The 16,136-nt window shown below is 50.9% G+C and overlaps 1 protein-coding gene across 2 annotated transcripts in view; it reads right to left on the reverse strand.

Annotated features, from left to right (window-relative positions):
* The window catches only part of LOC100120246 (carbonic anhydrase-related protein 10), a 113,423-nt gene that overhangs the window by 39,793 nt on the left and 57,494 nt on the right, over nucleotides 1-16,136 (reverse strand). For both annotated transcript variants that reach the window (XM_001603857.6, XM_008212863.4), the window contains exons 2-3: nucleotides 15,855-15,902; nucleotides 3,274-3,410 (exon numbers count right to left, since the gene is read on the reverse strand). In XM_001603857.6, coding sequence (XP_001603907.3) covers nucleotides 3,274-3,410; nucleotides 15,855-15,902 — 185 coding nt within the window. The remainder of the gene's footprint in view (nucleotides 1-3,273; nucleotides 3,411-15,854; nucleotides 15,903-16,136) is intronic.

Genomic DNA, 16,136 nt, shown 5'->3' on the forward strand with positions numbered 1-16,136 from the left:
GCGTTTTATTCGTCGCTATTGCGTAATTCTTACACAAAGCTGCGGATCAATTTGCGTTTGGTTGAGTGTGCGAAACAAAGCTCTGACTTCTACTGCGTTAACTCGATGAGGAAATTTTTAACGTCAAACGCGGTCGAGATTGAGAATCACATTTGCAGGAAGTCCATTGTTCTGCAAACCAGCTGCTGGGGAGTTTATGAGTGATGCTACACCGCAGCGTGAACTTTTAGATTGATTGATGAGACAGAACAAATCACCTTTTTCTTTGTTTTCGTCCAATACGATGCCCTTACGCGCTTTTCATAAGTACTCCCATGAGCTCGCTCATAAATGCTGCGTAAATTGTACATTTTTTTTAAGTGAAACTCGCCGCAGCTCTAAAAAAACTGCACGTAATTCCTTCAAGACGCCGTTAGACCGCTGCGGCTACATTCCGTTTCGAATTTCATTTCTTAAATGTACGTCATTCGAAATTTATGAAAACCATATACCGCTGCCACCAAAGATTTCTTTCCGGCGCAGAGCTTGAAATATGCTCCGCGGAAATTTTAAAACTGCTTCCCTTTATCTTGCAAAGACTCAACTTCTAACAAAAAACAGTAACTACTGCGCAAAGTTAAAAACTATAACCGGATCGCGAGGCTCGATCGCGGTCTAGGTCGCGGCGACTCTTTCAGCGCGTGCAGTCCCGCGCGAAAAACGGGCAGAGGCAAGTCCGCACCGCGATAGGAAAAAAAGAGCAGAGCTCGCGTGCGCAAAAGAACAAAGCCCGGCACTTTGGCCGCAGCGAGCGTGAAAGGGCCTCGCGAGAATACACATCCGATGAGCTTCCCGTAGCCGCGAGGGTGGCAAAAGCTAAGATACGCCGGACACCGGCGGGGGATGTTTGAAAAATGAGAGCGCGCGAGAGCGAGAAAAGCGCTGACGATTTGTCTCCCCGCACAAAAGGCCTCGCCGAGTGTCGAGCGCTCGGTGCTTTGGAATCCTCTTTTTCTCGGCTGCTCGTCGGGCTACACGTTTGCGCGGAGTAGGTATTTCTCCCAATGACGCTCCGATCGTCCGTCAACTATGCGTAATCTAGCGCTACGTAAAAAAGCGCGTCGCCGCGCCGGTGAGGGAAAAACGAAAAGTCGATGCCCCGCGCAAATATTTTCCCGCGGATGAAAATAAAGCGCGATACGCATTGCTTCATCCGAGATTCGACGATGTACTTCATTACGCGTGGAAAAAAAGCGACGGCGCGTGGAAAAGCCCGCCGGCAGCCGCGTGGCTCTATCTCGCTCGCTCGCCCTCCCGTCCGATAGTATATATGCGCGAAATCCCCACGCCGCTGAAATATCGCCGAGGGGGCGGACGCGCCGGAAAGAGAGAAGTAAAAAATACGCACGTATAACGTATACACGCGCCTGCTGCGGTATAGTACATGGCGAGTCGGAGAGGGGTACATTTTATGATCATGGTAGACGACTCTTTCGCGGCACTGCGTAGGAATGCTGTGCTACAGCCTACATACATGTATGCGTACATGTATGCGCGTATGCACGCGGAAAGTAACGTCGCTTTGGCGCGCGGTCTGCGCTTCATTCCAACCCCTCGCATCAGTTAACCCCTAACCCCTTCCCTCCTCGAGTTGGTCTCTATGGCTATATAGTCTAGTTCGAGCAAAGAGTCGAGCATTACGATGATACCGCGTACTCCGTAATAGGGCTTTCCTCAACGAAGAACGTGCAATAACACAAAAATTACATTAATGATTGACACGTATATTTCCTTTTTTTGTTTAAAGGTTGAGCTATCCTGTAGCGTCATGATATTCTTGGAGATCGATTAACTGCGAGTTCTTATTTTAACAAACGTTCGATTGAAAAAGAGAAAACATCGAAGGCTACTGCAATTTGATGGTAACACGATCTCAAGAATGAAACGTTTTATGAAGGAAATGAGAAATTTTCCCATTTCAAAATTAGGAACGTACCTTTTTCAAAGTAGAGCGAAGATTGCAGTGCGAGCAGCGCAACCCGATGCAGCCCTTTTTACTATTTCAAACGGCAGCGTACCCCCTACAAAACAAGCTTAACGCCTGCACAATCTGCTGGAACAACGATGCACGCACTGCTTTGCCCTCTGCGCCGTTCCCGCAGCGCGCGGTGCCTTTCCCCATCTTTCCTCCTTTGCCTGCACGCTGTACAACGCGAGCTCGAAACTTGCTCCCGCGTCGAGAGCCAACAGCGGTGCAGCAGCCGCGGTGGTCGCTTTCTCCGCCAACAAACCCTAAAGTTATTTCAGCCCCGGTGCAAGCTCAGGCCTCGCGGTCCGCGCGCGGCACCGGCGCCAGCACTTGAATGCGAGATATTGCTTTGCCGCGGTTTTTACAGCGCTAGCTGCGCGCTTCCCGCTACCGCGTTTCCGCTCGCCGTTCAGCGCGGAATCAAACAGTCCAATGATTTTCCGAGCCGGAGTTATTTTACTGTCATCGCGATCCAACGAGCCACGCGGCAGCAATCAGTTTTATTAACAAAATAGCTGGTCATCTATGTTTATAGTTCTTTTGCATTAAAACGGCGGTTTACGAGAGAGCCGTAAATGTAAAAACAAGCCGAATTTACGAGAGGCCGTTGACGAAAAGCTGGAACGCAGCTGCCAAAGTCATACGAGACGAATATGCAATTTCGAACTGCGTTTCGTTTGAATTTTACACAGCTTCGCGGAATACACAAATCGGCTGTATCCATTCCGCGTGCATCTTTAATGCCTTTTCTAGCTGCGCCGAAGCGAAATCAATTAATCAAATGGATGTGCCAGTCGTCTAGTCGGGCGGTTCTTCGATTATGCATCGCGAGGACGAGGAGGAGGACGACAAAAAGTCGGCGAAATGTAATTATCCAGTTATTGAAGCCGCTCTCGTGGCGCGACCCATCAATCATCGCTTATCCGATGTATAATTTGAAACTTTTTTAATTGTAGCCGATGAATCAGTGCGGATCGCCGCATCTAATGAAATCGAGTGTAAAGGAAGAGAGCGTGCCGCGGCGGACTGTCCCTCGCCCGCGCGCGCACTAACGAGCATTTATCAGAAAAGTCTTTCATCTTCATTTAGCGGCGAGCGCGGCTGGAGGGGGGGGGAGGGGGAGTGGAAAGTTGCGGAATCGGAAAGTTTTTCAAAGACCCACACTACTGGCGCGACCTGTACGCGCGCCGAGTTTTCCACTGGGACTATACGCCGGAGAGTAGCGCGCGGCGTGACGCGCCGACAAAAGGGGTTTGACAAATTACCTTGTGCTTGTCCACGTGCACCGGCCTCAGGTGGGGGTCGAACAGTAACTTGTCAGGCTCGATGTTGATGGGACTTTGCCGCCTGCCTTTGCTGCACAGGGACCACTGGGGATTGATTAGGCCCCAAAACGACGGACCTGTGAACATAAAACATCGGAGATTATTGGAATTCTCTGTCCCCCTCGTCACTTCCTCCTCAGGGGGCGTATCGCTTTTGCCCCGCGGCTCATCGAGATTCGCTATTTTTCCGTACAGAGGATGAGACGCTCGGGTCACTCTCCACCGGTCATGTAATTAAAACGAGCAAAACTTTGGCGTTCTATTTATTGCCAGAGCTTTTAACGGTCATTATAGCTCGGCACGCGTGTTTGCTAAAAAATAACGAAATAAAAAAATTCGCCTTCGTAAGCGCGCGCGCGTGGATTTTTATTTATTCCGGTGGAAAAGCTATAGGAGTTTCGAGCGCCGCGCGCGGATGTTTGGACGCGCGTGAAAAGCGTGAACGAGTAAACAACGGCCCCTGTATTTTTTTCAATAAAAGCGTAACAACTTGAACCGACTCGGAAGTGTTTTGAAAGCTGCAGCGGAGGTGAAGCGTATTATGCCGTTCGCGCCAATGCTGCGCCTATGTAAAACGGGTACGAGCGAACTCGCAGCGGCAGCCGGCAGTTAACGAATTCATCGACTACCGCAGCCACGAGCCGGAGGCTCGCAAGAAGAAGCTACGCGCACGCGACGAATCTCCTCGAGCTGCACAACAACTCTCCTCAGGGCAAATAACGAGGCCGGAATTGCCGTAATACGCATGCCGAGCGAGCCGGAGCGAGAAGCACATCTCCAGCAGCAGCAGCAGCAGCAGCACTTTCCTAATTACGCCAGAGTCTACGCGGCTGCAAAAATTTTATAGCGGTGGCGGCGGCCTGCTGTTCGCGAAATTCCATATTTCAGGCCGCGCCGGCAATAACTCGGCCTCAACTTTCGCGGGGATGATTAAAAGCATCGGAATTCCCGGAATTTCAGCCGGCTGCTGCAAGCGTATCAGCAAAAGAGGGCCCGCCAGTCGCGTGCCAGCCGAATTACTCGGCTTGCGCGCGTTATAATCGTGTCGCGTGTACTATGTAGCGGCCGGCCTGTCGTCGCGAGGATGCCGAGCTCCGGCGTTATGAGTTGTTTATGCGCGAGCCCTAATTCATTACCAGGCGAAGTCTTAGCACAAGCCATAGCTGCTAGCTGCTCCTCGGCGCGCCTCGGGTCAGGAGGCGATGTGTGTATTACCGGGTATGCCGCGCAGTGCCTTCGCTGCGCGCGCTTTGAGGAATGTTTCGGGAGGGATATATTAGCAAGCGGACGATGGAGGAATTTTCGTCCGCCGAGGTAACATACGTTGGGTTAATTTTGGAAATCGATCCGACGCAAGACTCTGTTTTAAATTTCAATGGGGGAGAAAAGGGCGATCGAGAGACTTTGCTTGGACGTGAAAATTTCGCGCAGCCAACGCTGAGTCCCAGTCCTGTATACGTATACGAGAAAAAGGTGTCAGCGACTCGCGCCTTTGTCGAGGAGAACTCGACGGCGACTCCAGTGCTACTTAAGGGGACAGCCGCCGGCGCCAGTGCCATTCACGTTCCGGTTTATTTCTCGGCTTTTGGATTTACGATGCTAATTTCTTTCGCGCTCTCGCGTCCGACCGGCGCGCAGCCGACTCCTCTCTCACTCTCCCCCGCTGGTAATGAGGTTTCTTTTATAGAGCGTGACGGGAGCTTTTCACCGCGAGGGCGCCGAAAGAGGGTGGGGAAAAAGGACAAGTGCGAATTAGACTCGCGCGCGTCTGTTCTTCTTATTTTGCTTTATTTCGTCCCTCGTCGCTCCTTTTTTTCACGCGCGAGCTCTACCTCCTTTCTTTCGATGCCGCACCGGCGCTTCTCGCGTCCGGCTCTTCCAAATTAATTTGTACGAGCAGACGGCCTGCGCGATAAAAAAGAATAACCCTCTCGTGTGTGTGTGTGTGTGTGTGTGTGTGTGTTTTGTGTGTTTTGTGTGTTTTGTGTGTTAACTTTAATGGCAACAATACTCGAGCTGTCCCGGCTTTCCTTCTTTTTGCATGTCACGCTCGGTGGGCTGCCTCCGTTCTCGACGGCTCGCGGCGGTGATAATTATTACGCGCGGGACACATTGAGTGTGACTAACGATAACGAGGTTGGAGCTAACACTGTAATGCGTCGTATTATACAAGTGCTGAATAAGCGCGCTTGGTTTCTGTTCTTATGATTATTATGATTATTCGACAAACGTCTATAAACGATTAAAAGTTTCAGCGTTAATGTTTGGATTCTATATATATTATTTGTGGGAGTTATACCATGCTTTTCAAAGCCTTTAGATCCGGCTATGATATTCCAAAGACCGAATTAAGCAAATTAAAAGCGAGTCCTCGGCTCACATTAATTAGAGGTGTATCAAATTAATCAGCTCCTTGCGCGGATTCCGTGTCGAGCCCCCATAACTTATCGCGAATTCTCATTCTCGTCCTCTATATACGGTCCACAGCGGCTCGCGGGCGTGCGCGCGCGGCGTCATAATTCACCTCCACTTTATTATAATTACACGCACTACCTACTATACACAACCGAAAAGAGGGTCGTCCTCCGGAATATCCCCCGCATTATATGGCAGCGCGTGTGAGCGCATATGTCCCTTACAAGCGCCTGCGGCAACGACTCGGCGCACGCGATTAAAAATTAACTCGCGCGCATCTGCGACGTATAGCCACGGGCAATAACGCGGAATTACACTGCGCGCGAGATGCAATTATAGCCAGCTTGGAATGCAGCCGGGTAGGCATAGGATATAATAGCTCGCCCTTTCGAATTTAATTTTCGCGGCTTTATGGGCTTGTTTTCGCCCGCGTGAATATCATCCCCACTTTACGCCTACGCTTCCGCTGTAAATATCGCAATTTTTCCTGCGGGAGAATTATGGAGTGTCGGCACGACACGTCGAACAAGTCATAAACATGTTGTCGCGCGCGCGCGCACTCGGTAACTGATATTTATTCGCCGGGGCAAGCTGCCCGCTCTCCGATCCGTTAACGCGCAATACATCGGGCGAGCAAGCATCAGCGCAGCCGAAAGTAATCATCGCGTTATCGGAATTATTGACGTATCGCGCGTTTAAATACTTGCGTCCAAATTAAACCGAATTGACACGCGCGGCGGGGAATTTAGTATTTGCGAGCGCGCGGCTGAAATGCTGTTGCTGTGCCATGCGCCGTACTGCGCTTGTTTTTAGCGAACAATGCGCGCACAATGCTAATTTGTACCCTCTGCGCAGCGTTAAGAGAGGAGGAGCATTGATTTGTTGAACGGCCTGATTAAGCCGCGATGTATTGATTTGAGAATAATTCAGGAAAAAATTACAAAAAGAAATAATAAGAGCACAACAACTCGCTCGAGATTATAACGCGGCCCTCCAAAAGAGCGCGTACAAGTGGAAAAATTCAGCGCAGCTCCGCTGCATATATTTTACGGGCCTCGTAACTCTGTCCACTTAATCGCGAAAAAGAAACGAGCGGGAGAGGGAGAGAGAGAGAGAGAGAGAGAGAGAGAGAGAGAGAGAGAGAGAGAGAGAGAGAGAGAGAGAGAGAGAGAGAGAGAGAGAGAGAGAGAGAGAGAGACGGAGACTAATTCCCGCCGCGGCAATAAAGGGAATGCATGCGCGCGAAAAGCTTGAGCAAGGAAGATGATCCCTCCGCTGGGATCAAGTCGAGTCGTTGCTGCAGCGCAGTGCAGGAAAAGTACACGACTGTGCGATGTACACGCGACAATTGATTCCATTCGAGGGAAAAAGAGGCAATACCGGGGTCTTTCAATGCCTCGTGTTTCACTCGACAATGCTGTCGTCACAGCTGTTCGCCGGCGGAGCATCGCTGCCGCGGGGAGGGGGCGAGCGATTGCATTATTAAACTTGGCAAGGCACGGCGGACACAATAACGCCGCGGCGCCACTGAATGCGCTCGGCCCGCAGACGGTCTGCAGCTCGAGTAATCGAATAGTGTGGCCGGGCGGAGTGATTACTTTCTTATCACTACCGCAGCGCGCTTCACAATTGGCGCTGTTACGGCGTTCGTCTAACTGCACGCGCCAAGTGAAGCTATGCGCTCGCACGCAGCGACTGCACTCGGACAAGCTTGGGGAGGTGTGTGGCAAGCCCATTATTGAAACTTGAAGCGCGGAGCAATCATTGCGCAATTAGCAAAAGTGATTAAGTGCTGCAGCGGGCCGTGTTCTCTATCTCTCGGCCTCTCCTTCGGCTTGGCGCGCTAATTCCCGGCGTTTTGCGCGAGACGTGCATGCTCTGTGTGCGGGCGGTTAAACCATGCGCGAATAAGCGGAGGAGCCGGAGTTCAGCACCTGCAACCGGATCTCGCGTGTCTGCAGCGCAGTTATACGGCTCGTGCGAGCCGATGTCTCGCTACGTCCTGATGGCTATATGCGCACCTAGATCAGAATCCTGGTATACTTCTTGATGCTCGCTTTCTCGGCTTTTCGAGTTCCAGCCTCGAAGCTTATAAAACCAGAGACCGCGAAAAAGAGTATGTGCTGCAGCACTGAGCTATAGCACATACTCTTACGAGCGTTGCAGACGCGTGCACAAAAGTTTGAGGAAACGATCGAATTCATTTGTGGCCGCGTTTCAATCTCGCAGAGAGCCATCAACAACACCAGCGGGGCTTAGTTTAATCCATATAGTCCTTATACATCCGAGAGCTTTAATGAAGCCCGAGTCCAGAAATAATCTCGCAGCAATCTTTCGATAAATCTCGTCCAACTCCGCGACGAAGTCTTAATTGTGCATCCGCGTCGCTCGGCCGGCGGGCAGAGCGCGACGGGGCGGGTTTTTCCATCCCCAGCATCAGCTGTTCCCGCCGTCTTCTTCACTTCGCGCAGGTATCGAAGTCGCGCGGAGGCAAAGTCTTCGGTATTAAAGCGAGCTTCCGCGACACCTGTTTTAATTATCAAGCTGTCCGGGCCACACGGACATTGCGACATCGGCGCAGGCCTCGAGTAATTACTTAATGAGAAAAATTCATTTCGCCGCCGTCTCAGCGCTCCGCGTCTTGAGGGTATACGGGGGGGGGGGGGGGAGCTGCCGAGAGCAAGCGAAATAAATAGAGGTATTAAATGAGAAACGAGCCGAGGCCGGCCGGGCTCTCCTCCTCTTCCGTATAGGGGAGAACTGCAGAGACGCAAAGGAGGACGCGCGGCGATTGCGATGTCGCCACCGCCGGACTTTCGCAGCGTCATTTTGGCGCCCGAGGGCGCGTGAGAAACTGCGCACTCACGCACGCGTTTTTGCGGGATTAAAGCCGGCCTCGCGCGCGCGATCGAAGGGACGAGTGAATTCATATCGCCCTACACACGCTCTCCGCTATTGATCGCGAAATTTTCATTCGCTCGGCCAATTGGTTTGCAATCGACAGAAATGTTTATGCGACGCTCGTCGGCGAACCCGATGAAATTCATGTCCCGCGAAGTTGTCCCGCACATCTCAGGTTGGCTCCCACAGACTATAAGTATTTCGAAACTTCTTTTCCAGAGCTTTCTCGCGCGTCGGGCGCACTCCCGCAACTCAACTTGAACACGCGGCCGATGGCGTTTCGCGCCGAGGTGAAAAAGCGCGCGGATGGAAGCGCCGATCAGCCAGCGGGCGGACCGAGAGAAAAGCAGAAGCGTTTAATTAAGATACTTGCGGCGCAGAGGCAAAGCTAGACGCAGCCGAGGACGAGCGGCTCGGGCACATCCGGCCGCTCTTGGCGGAATCCATATGCATAAATGAATACATTGCCGGGGCCGGGCGGCGCGTTCTCCAATCAAGCGCCGATCTCCTCTCTATTCTCCGCGACCTCTTCCTCTGTGTGCAGTGTCTGCGGCTGCTCCGGTTATAGCCCACTCCTTGTCCCGCGTCTTGGCTTCCGAGCCCCTTCGCGCCTTGTCTCCCGTCTGCGCTACACACGGCTCGAGATATCGACCGGCTATCGTCCGTCTTCTGCAGGCAGCTGCAGTAGCGGAGAGTCGCGCCAGTGAAAAAGCGCCCCGAGGAATGCGAGATTAAAGCTCGAGCGCGAGCCGTATTTTCTGTCTCCGCGATCTCTGTCCACGGCGTCTCAATAATTTTCAATCAACGCGATTCGAAAAAAGCTGTCGAAGTATGTTTTGCGCTGTCTGAATAGCCCCGGCGCGCGTATATGCTAATGAAAAACACGACGGCGAGGGCTGCAGCCGGGGTGTCATTAGCGCGTTCCACTCTGCGCGCTATACACTCCCCTAGACGCGTATCGCTCGGGCGCTTCTTGCGCCACTTATTCCTGTGTCAGCTTTCGGGGACTCGGCTTTTTGCGCCTTATACATCTGGCGCCCTCTGCGCGCAGCCCCGTTTTCCGCGGTCTTTCTATTCTACGGAGCTTTTTGCACCCGCGCGGCCCTTATGAGCTGGGTATTAATCTCTGCCTTCTTAAGTTGCGTTCCGCGCGGATCCTCCTCGTGTATCACGCTTTTTCGCCCGTCACTGATGTGTGTTGCAGTTATGTTGTTATAATACATTGGAGGGAAAACCGAGCCGAACTCTACGCTGGAATAATATGACCAAGTGTACCCTGCATGGCACGCTGTGTAGTAACGAAATTTTCAATAAATAACTTTTGGCTTATCCTTCTTCTACCGTATCTATTAGTTGATATCGGTCTTTGTCTTCTTAATTCTCCCTGGGTCTTCGTCGCCCGAGCTCGTGGAAGGCGCAAGGGTGACCGAACGCCACGCTGTTAATGTCCCGAGGGAACACTTGATCGTGTCGCGTCTGGGGAATCGCCATAATAAATTATCTAATTCAATCTTATCTATATCTTATCTTCCTTTTTATGTTTCCTCCCGTACGTGACGTTTTCACTTTCCACGAGATAAAGATTTTTATTTTTCCCGCCGCCATACGGATGGGCAGCTGGGATCACGTAACTCCAAAAATTCATCACTGAGTGACACAGTATCGTCCTCGTGTAATCTTTATACTTAAGTTGAGAAATCCAATGAGACGTGCACGAGAAATCTTCGATCTTTTCGTAGAAATTATTAGTCTCCAAAAAACGCATTTTTCATCAAACTTTATTTCGGTCATGTAATGAATCACGGCGCGAGAAACGAATATTAAAATTCTACAAGTCGGGAGAAACTGCACACAAAGGCACGAATGAAATTTCCGCAGGATCTCTCTCCTCGAGCTTCACACGATGCGTTTTCGCGCAATAAAGACAAATTAATAAAAATATACCCGCATAAAAACAGCCTATATTTACCTTTCATCAAAATAATGAGAAGAAAAAAAGCGACGAACGCAAATCGGCTGCCCTTTTATCTCGCAGCTCGAGCAGACAAAAATTTCGGTCGCGTGACTTTTGCGGGATTTCTTCGTATACAAGCGCCAGAGTAGAGCAATCATGCCATTGATTTCTGAACGAATTTCCTCACTCTGTACTGCAGGCGCGCGAGCCTCCGCGTTTCCAAACGAAACACGAGCTTTATCCTCTCTTCTCGTTCCTTCCGCGCCTAATCTTTTTTTCTTTTTTTTTTCATTCGACCGCTGTTTTTGCGCCGGACACGCGGGCAAAAGCGACGGGAGAATCAATTGCAAAAGCACACTCAAGAGCGTTAAACGATTTTATCTTTCGTCGTGATGCTGAATGGCGGTACTCACGATACTCTCGTCGGATGGGCATTTTAATCGGCCAGAGAGTAGAAGATTCGGTGGAGCAATTTCGCGACGCGAAATATTCGTCCGAGTTTTTTCCACGAATTTCGCTATTCATATTTTCGAGAGGTATACGCCGCGAGTGGACTTTGACTGATTTTCCGTCGAGTGGGATCGAACGTGCTCTCTAAAAATTAAATTAGTACGCCATAGCCGCGCAGAAATCCTACCAATCAGCTGAAAGTCGCGCGACGACTATTCATTAGCTGTAATGGAGAGCCCGCGCGCACGGCGATTGATTTTTATTAATGAAATTCGCGGTCGGCGGAGTCCTCCACGGGAAAATTGCCAATCAAACGACGCGCCGCGCGAGCGTGTAACAATCTCCAGATTTCCCGCGCATTATACGCTGCGCCGGTGTACAATGGCACACACTGCGAGTCCGCACGTGGTCGAATCTCTCTATCTTGCTTGCGGAGAGTAAAATGGGGGGGGGGGGCAACACGTGTGCGATGTCGCGCAGTTGTAAATTCGTTAATTAACTGAGGTAATTACTTCGGCGCCACTCCCCTGTATGTGCATGCACCGAAGAGCGAGTGTGTGCGTGCCTTCGGAGAACAAGAGAGGGGCTACAGCAGTCGTGCCCGTGTGCAGTGGCAATTTTCCGCGTCCTTCGCCTGATTAGAATACATTTGAATATAGCGATTAACGCGCGGCAGGGGATGCGCTCCGCTCGCTCTGCTCCGTGTATGTATATCATCAAATCGGCCTTTATTTAGTAAGCATTGGAAATTATAGAACCGCAAGCTCGCCGCGCGCATGCGATAAAGTATCGCGGCCGGCTTAAGTGAGCAATTTGTTGATGAGGTCTTCATCCGCCAGGTCATCAGGGCCGCGCTTGGGTTTTAGGCTGATTGAGATTTCATTGCTCGCGAGAGCAAGTTGAGACTTTTTGATTTTCGTTTCGCTGAGCGCACCGAAATTCCCGACTCGTCTCTATTTTTTCTACGCGACTTAGAAACTTCATAAAGTCTTCTCATCAACTCGTAATTAGATGGAGCGACGACGAGCTATTGCGATTAGTAAACTCCAGCTTGATAAATTTCTGATGAAATTTCAGCGTAGCAGTGTACTCTTATCTAACCAGGTCAGGTCGAAACTTAATTTTCACCGCAATGCCTTTGTTCGCGCATAAGACGATTAACTGAATTTAAAAAATAATACAACGGTCGCCTTGTACGTGCTATACACATGCCTCACCGTGAAAGCTTCAATGTCCCATAAGCATTCGTACACGGCTCTGCTGGTTTACCTCTCAGCTCGAGAGCCGCGCGCATGCTGCATCCGTCTAGTTTTTGACCCTCAGATTAATGCACTGATGTCGCGAGGTCTTAATGCACACACATACACACACACACACACACACTTGTGCAAAACTGTCGTAACTCGCGGCGACCATTCACGAGAGTCCTTTCGTAAACTCGATAACTCGTCGGTCCAAGTTTGTTGGGCGAAGATCGAGATTTGTTTGCACACGCCGGCCGGAGCGCGCTAATGAATGCCTGTGCCAGAACATGAACAGAACGAGCGCGCGGACATGAAGACTCGCCGAGAACTCGAACGCTACTTTCGGCCATTCGATCGTAGCGCGTTGGTTCAGCGACGGACGCGACGGTTGTGCGGTGCTCTAAGTATCTCTCCCCCGAAAAAAATTGGCGCGCCGATTCCCACGAAGCTCCTAGCCATCCGATCCGAAATAAAATAGCCTCCCAGCGCGTATAAGCCCGCGTACAAGCGTCATGAAGGTGAGAAAAGTCGCTTCCGCCGCACATATTCTATGCATACGCAACGGCCGCAAGCTGACACACACCAAGCAGTGTATGATGCTACGCGGTCCGGGCGCGTTAAATTGCGCGGCATTTAAATAATTCCGTTTAGACCAGCCCAGAGCTGCGGCCGGATGTATCCGTTTTAGTAAGCGAGCTACTCGCCGGGGGATTTTGCTCGGCCGCTAATTTCGGAAAAAGGACGACGAGGAGCAGCGCCAGGCGCGCAACACGTTATGTAAGAGCCACGGCTTATTTTTCCATTCACGCGGGCCCTTGAATATGCATACGATTATACATATAGGTACACGCGCGTGCACAGGCGAACAATTTGAGCGACGGAATTAACGATGCAGCCGCGGCGAGAGATTGACGGCGGCGGTACTGAAAAATGCCCCCGATGAAATGTAAATAGCCGCGAGTGCGACGCGCGGCGCCGAGGCGAAATGAGCGCGATATTGTTTAAAATTCAAGCTGGGGGGAAATAAGCGAAATCATGAATATAATCAAGGGCCGCCGATAATGCCGAGTGAAACTAATATGCAAATATTACAACTTTTAACGAAGTCAAAACGGAGCCTGCGAATTTACGAGCTCCGGCTGAAATATTTTCATTATAAAGGGATTATGTGTCGACGCACGCTGCCGGCTGATCACAAAGGACACATCTTTATGCATCCAGCTCTGGTATCGCTTGTTTTCACGAGTCTGCGGCCTTGCTCGACACGTTTGGCCGTTTTTCTCCGAAATTTTCACCGCGCGTCATTATGCAGACATGCGCGCTCGTGTCCTTTTTTAACGATGATCGCTGTTGCAAGATGGCGTTCGCATCGATCGGGTGTTTAACAATTTTCCGAGTTTTATTATTTCTACGGTTCACTGCCGTAGAAGCAAGCTGGAATTTCCGGGCGGGCGATAACGAAGGGAATTCCTCGTAAAATCAAGCCTCGCATAAGAAGCCGCCTGAAATTTTTCATCTCGGGTCTCCCTCCGACGCGAGGACGTTTAATTAACAGCGGCAACGTTTGTTTTATTCGAGACACCGCGAGTCTCGCCCTTATACCCGTCCTTTGTCTTTCTCTCATCTCGCGTATGAATCCGGGCACGTGTGTTTTTCTCCCTCTCAATAAACCGGCCGGAGGAAAACTCGGGCGTCGAAAATTCTCGTACGTGCAGTGTTTCGCGCTAAACTAGGCCAAGGAGATGTGCTGCGGAGGCGGCAATGGGATTGTCCGAAAAAATTCGCCTTTGAAAAATCTCGTTTCGGCTCCGCCACTGCGAGCGGGCGGCAAGAACGGGAGCTTGAGCTGAAGAAGTGATAAAGATGGAAAGTGGCCGCGGAGCGGCTCCGCATTTGCATGTTTATTCCACTCCTTTAATTCCGGCCGACGAGGTGTGCACCGCCAGCAGCTTCTCGAGTGTTTGCACTGAAATTATTTCCGCCGGAGACGCGAGAGCTTGCACCCCTCCGAAGAAACTTTCCACTTCTCCTACCAGCAGTGCAGTCTTCTCTCTCTCTCTCTCTCTCTCTTTCTGCGCGCGCGTGTTATTTCTTTCTCCTCAGCTGCCTTTCTTCCGCTGGCTGCTATCTCCAGTCTCGCCAACTAAGCTGGCACGAGTGCGCAGGAAGGAACGGCGGTGGAGGGATGAGCGAGGAAGAAAAAGGATAATGAAACGCGCTGATCGAGGCTTAATAATAAGGAGAGAAAGAGAGACGAGCCCTCGGACGAATTCAACGGGCCGCGGATGAATTTCGCTGAGTCGGCGTGTATCGTCTCCCCTTTTAAAAACGACGCAGAGGACGGGGGGCGGACTCGTCGCCGCGGAGAGAGAGGAAAAGGAAGAATAGCCCCCGCGCGCGCGTACGTGTGTGTGTGTGTGTGTGTGTGGCCAGGGTCGTGTCCGCTTATTGGTTGTAAAACGCTCGGAGCATCTGCAGCGCGCCCGGACACATAGCAGCGGCTATATGTGAAACCCGGTGGACCCTAAAAATCCACTTTTGCCCATACGGTCGTCGGGTAATAAGTTCTGGCGGCGGGGCCGAGAGAGATCTGTCCTAAAGCTCGACCTTTCGGATATCGCGACCGTATGCCTGACAATCGTTTTTTATTCGCCGATGAATGAATGCCGCACACTCTCCGCCGCGACGCTTGGGTATAATGTAAATTTGAGGAAATTTTATCTGTCCTAATAAAAAGCTGCTCGTTAAATCGAACAGAAGCTTCGCGCGTTATGCGGGTGCGTTATCCTCGAGCGAGGCGACATTCCCGCCAATGAGTTGTGGATCGGAGGCCGGGCGCGCGGCGAGCATGGAAATTCCGGTGTGTTTATACGCCCGTACATCGGACTACCTATAGCCGTGGTATACGCGCCCGGCAGCTGCTATATACTGGCTCTCGCCTAAAACTCGGCCGGGCGATATCCCCGCGCGACTTTATCCACTTGCTGTTTTAATAAGAGGCTGCTGCTGCCGCTCCCGCTGCTAAGCTCGGCGGCGTGAGATTAAAAAAATTCGTGGCCCCCGTGAAGCTGCCTCGTAACTTTTGATGAAGAAAATTAGGTAAACGATGCTGCTGCTACTGCTGCTACTGCTGCTGCCGCTGCTGACTTCGTGCAGTGTATACTCCGGGCGTACGCGCGCGGGATATCAAGATGAAAAGCCAAAAATGCTGGATTTGAATATTCAGCGCCCTACTTTTATACCTTACTCTTTCCCTCGCCAGCACCTTCTGTGCAATAGCCTTTTCTTTTCTTGTGTTAAATGTGTCAAGTCGGAATTGAGATTGCACCTTGGAAATTCAAATATTATGAGATCCTTTGTATTCCGACCTCGATTGCGCCAACGCCAGCTCCGAGCGCGGCAAGGGATTACAATAATTTTATATCTCGTTTTGCATAATGAAAAACGTTATTAAACGCCTGATAAACGGACTATTGAGAGGCAAATTGTCCTCGCGCGAATCGACGGAATTATGCGAAATTCAAACAAAGCTGCACATTCTGCATTCGTTGACTCACCTGAGATCCCGTCGTAAGTCCACCACTCGTCCCAGCTGGCGTTGATTTCTGCAAGAGAAAGCAATAGCGCAGGTGAAAACCTCGATAAAATACATTCACAGTCATATTCATATTCATATTCATATTCACATTCGTTTTGCGTATGATTATGTACTGCACTTATACGCAGCGGCGCAGAACGTCAAAAGCCGTTTGTGCGTCAGGAGAGGGAGTAAGTGAAATTTTTAGGTAAACACGGCCCGAGGTGTATACAGGGGTGGGGTTCATCAGCATCTGCTGCGT

This window comes from Nasonia vitripennis (genome assembly GCF_009193385.2).
Source record: "Nasonia vitripennis strain AsymCx chromosome 2 unlocalized genomic scaffold, Nvit_psr_1.1 chr2_random0010, whole genome shotgun sequence".
Classification (NCBI taxonomy): domain Eukaryota; kingdom Metazoa; phylum Arthropoda; class Insecta; order Hymenoptera; family Pteromalidae; genus Nasonia; species Nasonia vitripennis.